This window comes from Sander lucioperca, chromosome 21 (genome assembly GCF_008315115.2).
Source record: "Sander lucioperca isolate FBNREF2018 chromosome 21, SLUC_FBN_1.2, whole genome shotgun sequence".
Classification (NCBI taxonomy): domain Eukaryota; kingdom Metazoa; phylum Chordata; class Actinopteri; order Perciformes; family Percidae; genus Sander; species Sander lucioperca.
This window is the reverse complement of record NC_050193.1, coordinates 200,001-207,500: the sequence shown is the minus strand read 5'-3', so window position 1 is coordinate 207,500 and position 7,500 is coordinate 200,001. Positions and strand designations below refer to the sequence as shown.

General features: G+C 46.9%; 1 protein-coding gene across 3 annotated transcripts in view; it reads right to left on the bottom strand.

Annotated features, from left to right (window-relative positions):
* The window catches only part of plppr2a (phospholipid phosphatase related 2a), an 84,618-nt gene that overhangs the window by 36,724 nt on the left and 40,394 nt on the right, over window positions 1–7,500 (bottom strand). For all 3 annotated transcript variants that reach the window (XM_031295150.2, XM_031295149.2, XM_035996663.1), the window contains exon 3: window positions 465–653. In XM_031295150.2, coding sequence (XP_031151010.1) covers window positions 465–653 — 189 coding nt within the window. The remainder of the gene's footprint in view (window positions 1–464; window positions 654–7,500) is intronic.

Genomic DNA, 7,500 nt, shown 5'->3' with positions numbered 1-7,500 from the left:
GTGTGATGTCAGCTTGTTAAATATGAATATTGTTCTAGTTTCTTCTCTCCTCTGGGACAGGAAACTGAATATCTTTGAGTTGTGGACAAAACAAGACATTTGAGGACGTCATCTTGGGCTTTTTGGGAAACTCTGATCCACATTTTTCACCATTTTCTGACATTTTAGAGACCGAACTACTAATCCATTCATCCAGAAAATAATCCACAGATTAATTGAATGAATATGAATGAAAATAATGGTTAGTTGCAGCCCTGCGAAGTAGAAAGTGAACTACACTTTCTCCAGCATGTGGAAAACAATCAACTTTCAATCCACACCTTAACTTTGACTTCTTACTTTCTATTAAAGCACCTTCCTTCCCCTCCTCTCTCCTTTTCCACCATGCCGTTACATGCTTTTCTCACACCCCTCTCTCTCTCTCCACCTTTACTTCCACACGTATGTATATGCCGGGGTCTTACCGTGACGGTGGGGATGGCTGTGACCAGGGAGTAGACCAGCACGGGCGGGATCTTGCTGCTGTGGTCCGGGCCGGGGTACGGCTTGGAGAAGGTCTTGTCGTAGCAGAAGAAGCCCTGGATGTGTACGGGGAAGGTGTCCGTGTACTCAAAGTAGTAAGCCAGCAGCACCGTCCCAGCCATGATCACCAGCTGGAAATAGAACATGATCCCTCCGTTAGGACGCCAGAAGACCAGAGGCAAAGGAGGAGAGGAGCAAGAAGAGGAGGAGGGAGAGGCAAAGGAGGAGGAGGAGGAGGAGGAGGAGGAGGAGGAGGTGGAGAGGAGAGGAGGAACAGGGGAGAGTCAAGTCTCGGTTCCCCTCGGCCACGGGGAGACGCATACGGAGAGAGAGAGAGAGAAAGAGAGAGAAAGAGAGAGAGAGAGAGAGATAGAGAGAGAGACAGAGTGAGAGATAGGGAGGGAGAAGGAAATAGAGAGAGAGGGAGAGAGAGAAAGTGTTTGGATTCAAGAAGGAGGGAGGGAGAGAGAGAGAGAGCGGGAGAGGGGTTCAGTTTTTGGAAGAGGGAGGGAGAGAATGAAAGAGAGACACAGAGGCAGAGAGACGGAGAAAGAGAGAGAGAGAGAGAGAGAGAGAGAGAGAGAGAGAGAGAGACACAGAGGCAGAGAGACGGAGAAAGAGAGAGAGAGAGAGAGAGAGAGAGAGAGAGAGAGAGACACAGAGGCAGAGAGACGGAGAAAGAGAGAGAGAGAGAGAGACACACAGAGAAATAGAGAAAGAGAGAGGTTCAGTGTTTGAGAGAGGGAGTAAGACAAAAACAGAGAGACAGAAAGAGAGAAAGAGAGACAGAGATGGAAACAGAGAGAGAGAGACACAGAGAGAGAGAGAGAGAGAGAGAGAGAGAGATTTGATTTTTACAAAACCTTTATTTTCAGAAAAACGTTTTCTTTTCTACCAGAACATCATACTTGTTTTTAAATGCACAAAAAAATAAATAAAACCACATTTAAAAATAACAATCTCATAAAAACACAGAATGAAAGATGAGCTCCTCGTCCTTCACAGAGCACAGAGCCGTGGAGAAACACCACTGGTCTAAAAACTGCTGCATGTCCTTCATCAGAGAGAGGAACCTGAAGTCCACTCTCACTCTGGCCTTCACCAGAGACACATACAGCTTCGTCAGCTCTAGTCCACTCACACTTTTAATCTGGTTTTTCCTACTTTTATAAATTGACATTTTTGCCTGACCCACAATAAAATTCAACATTTTCCACTTATTTGCATTTTTCTTTCTGTAGCCAGCACCAAAAATAAAAGCAGTCTCACTAAAAACCTCTCCACAATCTAAAAACACAGTTTTTAAAATGTTAAAAAGAGGTTTCAGCCTGTAACAGTCCAGATAGCAGTGACTAATGGTCTCAGGGTGGAGACAGAATGGACACGTGGAGGACACGGTGGGATTAATCTTAGACAGAAACACATTCACGGCCAGAGCCCCGTGGAGGATCCTCCACTGCAGGTCTCCTGACCTCTTGTTTAGGGGAGGCTTGTACAAGACTCTCCACACTGGTTTCCTGTCTTTCAACAGTCTGTCCTTCCACACCATGTCCTTCCTCTCACTCAGCTTCTTGTTGTGGGTGGCCAGAACACAGTTCCTATACAGACCTTTCCCAGTCTGCATATGGAAATCAGCCACACGTGGCGTATGATGTGCTAGTGAGTCAGTGTTGTTAATTAAAAAACCAATGTCTGGAAAAGGGTCTCCAGAAACGGGCATTTCTGTCCCATTAAAATAGTCCCGCAGCATCTCTGTCTCTCCTTTGTCCAGTCTGTTAATCCACTCGTTCAGAATAGTTCTGGTGTGGCGAGCCGACCTCAGACCCAGCAGAGAGGCCACTGCCTCGGTGTTCAGGAAGCCAGGACCTGCAGCCTCCACGATCCCCTTCAACGTAGTCACTCCAGCCCTCATCAGCCTCTCCGTGAGTCCAGGTCTGCTGCCATCCTTGAGATCCAGCCGGGCCCCCCACACCAGAGGCTCCTCCAGGAGCCAGAACAGAGATACTGCAGGTTCTAGTCTGGTCCATTTAAAACGTGTCCATGCTTTAAAAAGTCCTTGGTAAAAAGGAGGCAAGTCACACAAAGAAATAAAACCACAGTCCACTAAAAACAAAGAAGCATCAAGACCCAGACCTGCAACCCCCCTTAAAATGGTGCTGGCTACTGGCCTCCAGACGACATCATCAGTTCCATATAAAAACCTCTGTATAAACTGTAATCTAAAAGCATCAGTCCGGCTCTCCAAGTCCACCAAACCCTGCCCCCCCTCCTCTTTTGGCAGATATAAAACACATTTGGGAACCCAGTGCATCATGTCCCAAAAAAACTTTAAAATAATGGACTGTATGGTTTTTAACAGACCAGCAGGGGGCTCCATACATTTTAACTTGTGCCAGAGGCTGGATGCTACCAAGTTGTTAATGATGAGCACCCTGCCTCTGTAGGACATATGGGGAAGCAACCACCTCCATTTTCCCAACTTCCCCTCCACCTTCTCAATCACTCCTTCCCAGTTCCTATCCGTGGATCTCTGGTCCCCCAGATAAACCCCCAGGTACTTTAAACCCCCCCTCTTCCAGGTCAACCCACCAGGAAGCTGAGGGAGGCCTCCAGCCCAGCTCCCCACTGCCAGGGCCTCACTTTTGGCCCAGTTGACTTTGGCAGCAGAAATTTCCTTAAAAGTCTGAACAATGCTTCCTAAACAATCTACATCTTGTTGGTTTTTAATAAAAACTATGATGTCGTCTGCGTAGGCCGATACAGTAAAATGTGTATTAAAACCAGGTAAAAACAGGCCATTGATGCCAGAGCGGACATTATGCAGCATGGGTTCAATGGATAAGGCGTATAACATCCCTGACATCGAGCAGCCTTGTCTTATCCCCCTGGTTACTGTGAAGGGTTTACACAACCCACCATTAATCTTCAGCACACTCTCAATGTTCTCATACATTACCTTTATCTTGGCGATGAAACCAGGGCTGAGGCCGAACCTCTCCAGAACTTTCCACAGGTAACGGTGCTCAACCCGGTCAAACGCCTTTTCCTGGTCCAAAGAAACCAGACCAGTGTCTACACCCAATGAACCAGAGACTGCCAAAATATCCCGAATCAACGACACATTGTCAATAATAGACCTGCCGGGCACACAGTAGGTTTGGGCCTTGTGGATGACCCGGTCCAACACCAGCTTCAGCCTGGATGCCAGGACTTTGGACAGCATCTTGTAATCTGCACACAGCAGAGAGACTGGCCTCCAGTTCTTAATGTCCTGCAAGTCCCCTTTTTTAGGGAGGAGAGTCAGCACTGCCCTTCTGCAACTCTGCGGTAACGAGCAGCCATCAAAACTTTCCATAAAAACATCTAAAATGTCTGTTTTCATTATGTCCCAGAAAGTTTTGTAAAACTCTGGAGGGAGACCATCAATCCCAGGGGCCTTTCCCCCCTGCATGCCTTGTAGAGCTCTAAAAACCTCTTCCTCCGTCAGGGGCCCCTCTAGCTCCTCATTGTCGTCCCCAGAAACCGTGGGCAGGTCTCTGCAGAACCTGGTGAAAGACTCGTTGTCCTCTGTGTACTCTGTGCTGTAGAGATCAGAGTAGAAGTCCACGGCTCTCTCTCGGATCTGGGAAGCTGTCGTTAAAAGCTGTCCTCCTGCTGATCTCAGAGCATGAATCATCCTGCTCTGCCCATTCTTCTTCTCCAAACTAAAAAAGAACTTAGTTGGAGAGTCCATTAAAACAGCAGTCTGAAAACGGGACCGGATCAATGCCCCCTGTGCTCTCATGCCCAGCAGGTCTGCCAAGACGGCTTTTTTAGACTTGAGGTCTTCAAAACAGCCTCGATTTCCTGTGGAGTCTGCAGAACTCTGCAGGTCCACTATAGTTATCTCCAGATCGTTCATAGACTTGGCAATGTCTCGAGAAACATTGAGAGTGTACTGCTGACAAAGCTGCCTGATTTCAACCTTACCAATGTCCCACCACTGCCTCAGTGAACTAAAATCTCTCCTTCTGTCTCTAAAAACTTTCCAAAAAAAAATAAAAACATCCCTAAAATGTGCATCTAAAAGCAAAGCCGTGTTAAAATGCCAATACGCAGATCTGGGTTTTATATTGGCGATGTAAACATCACAATACACACATGAATGATCAGAAAAACCGACAGGCAATATAGTACACCCTTTAAAAACATTAAAATGGTGCTTAAAACAATAAAACCTGTCTAGCCTAGCCATAGTTAACCGGTTGTCTCTGCTGTGGACCCATGTGTACTGTCTCTGCTGTGCATGGCGGTCTCTCCATACATCTGAGAGACTATGTGTCTCCATCAGCCGCTGCATGGCTCTTTTAGAAGCAGCATGTGGTTCGTTATGATTCCGATCCAAATCATCATCATGTGTACAGTTAAAATCCCCTCCCAAAAATAAAAACTCCTCTGGTTCACACTCACTTAAAACCGTACTGAGCTCATCTAAAAAAAGAACTCTATCAGGTCCTGAGTTTGGAGCGTATACATTTATAAAAACCAGATTAAAAACTTCATACTGGGCTCTGACTACTAAGAGTCGGCCCTTTATTCTTTCGTCTACAGTATGAGACTTTGGTAGAAAGTTTCTTGCAAATAGGACTGCCACTCCTCCGCTGATGCTGCTAAGATGACTTAAAACCACCTCCCCATCCCATTCCCTCCTCCAGTCGGTCTCATTTAAAGTCTCACTGTGCGTTTCTTGCAACATTGCAATATCAACTCCTTTAAGTTTTAAAAACTCAAAAAGGCAAGCCCTCTTCTTCACATCTCTGCCACCATTTATATTAAGAGTGGAGATTTTAAAATTATTCATCATTTCAGATGTGAGGAAAGACACACAAAAAAACGACACAAAAATTAAGACCAACAACAAATGGACGGTCTTACATTCTCTCACTTTCTCCATCATTTAAAAGCTCTAGTTTGATCCTCAGAACCAGTTTCTTTAAACGGAAAAACTCCGGTAGAGTGAAGCCTCCCTCACCTCTCAGATTCATCTGAGCTCGTATTGAGATCAGTAAAACACTTTTGCTCTCAAAATAGTCTTCAAGGTTTATGTTTTTACTATTTTTAGTTTTCTGGAGGAACTGTCTTATTTGTTGTACCTGGTACAGTTCTCCTTGTACTGACCCCACAGAGACCTGGGAGTCAGTCAGAGGCTGACTGAGTGCAGTACAGTCCTCTTCTTCCTCATCTTCCTCAATATCTAACTCCTCCACCTCTCCCTCCTCCACCTCTCCCTCCTCCTCCTCCCCTTCTTCCTCCTCTCTCACTGCCATTTTTTTGGCCTGAGAGCCCCTATTCCTGAGGTCCTCTTTTTTTTTCCTTTTCCTTGCAGACAAATTTAGAACTTTGTCATTTTCATCCAAAACAACCTCCTCCCTCCTCTCTGCGTCAGCTGCTGCGACTGCAGGGACAGGTAGCTCAGCCTCAGCTGATTCCTCCATCTCACCTGTCTGCTCCCTACACACATCCTCACCCAATTTTTTTTCTTTTTCCATTTCTTCACCCACACCACTTTTCACTGCCTCACACACACTTCCCTCACCCTCCCCTCCCACTTCATTCACACAAACACCCAGTGTATTTACATTACTCACCCCGTGTGTCTGGTCGGGCACGGCATCATCACGCCGCTGTGCAGCGCGCGGAGTGGTCATCGGCCGCTCGGACGCGGCCGCCGGCCCCGGCTCACCCGGTTCCCCCGGGGGAGCGGGGGCTCCCGGACCGGGAGGATTCGGATCACCTCGTCTCGGGCAGGCCCTCACCGTGTGTCCCACCTCTCCACAACCGAAACATTTCATCTCTGATGACGTTGCAAAAATCACGTATTCATAATCATCTACTTTAACATGGAACCGGAGGTTTAACTCCTCGTTCCGATGGTTCAGTATCATATAGAGCTGTCTGCGGTGAGACACGACGTGCTTCAGCAACGGAGATTTACATCCAGACAGGATCTTTTTAACGGGGGAGACTATCTTCCCGTGTCTGGACAACTCTCTGCTGAGGAAGCCATCAGAGATGAACGGTGGGACGTTTGACAGGACTACCTTGGTGGCCGGTTGTGTCAGTGGTAGCACCTGAACAAACATTTCTCTCACGGTGATGCCCGCCTCGATGACTTGGTTCACCTTGTCCTCCCGGTCCAGGAAGATGACCACGGCGCCGTTCATCCGAGCGGCCGACATAATACTACCGTGCCCGACCTTTTCCCCCACAGCTAAACTAATGTCCTCCACGCTGCACGGGAAACTAGGACAGATCTTAATGCCATGTTTCCTGGTGAGCGTGGAGAACCCCTCTCCATTCACCATGGCGGCTGCACACGCCGACCGGCGAGACGCCGGCAGGAGACAAAACCACCCAAATAAACCAAACTAACCACCAAAAAGTACTATAAATTAAATATAAAGTGACCTATACCATTAAACTAACCAAAACTAAATGAAATTATCAAAAACAACAAAAAGAAAAGTAAGAAAAACTACAAACACTGCAGCTCACACACTCAGCTCCGACTCAGAGAGAGAGAGAGAGAGAGATAGAGAGAGAGAGAGAGAGAGTAAGATAATAAAACAAGAAAGAGAAAAGGAAATCTGCAGGAGGAGGCTTCTCTCTTCAAGAGATGAACAAAAAACAGAATAAAAGAGCGTTCCGCGGCAGCACAAAGCTGCAAAAATAAAGAATTACATCGGGAGCGATGGCAGGAGAGAGAGAGAGAGAGAGAGAGAGAGAGAGAGAGGGAGAGAGAGAGAGACAGAGAGAGAGAGAGACAGAGAGAGAGAGACAGAGAGAGAGAGAGGAAGGTGGGAGGGAGAGAAAGAGAAAGAGGGAGCAGCCTTTTTGCTGCCAGCTCTCATCATGAACTACACTACAGCAGAGCTGTGGGTGTATCTGTACAAACTGTGTCAAATGTGTGTTTTTGTCTCTGAAAAGTTGAATTCCTAA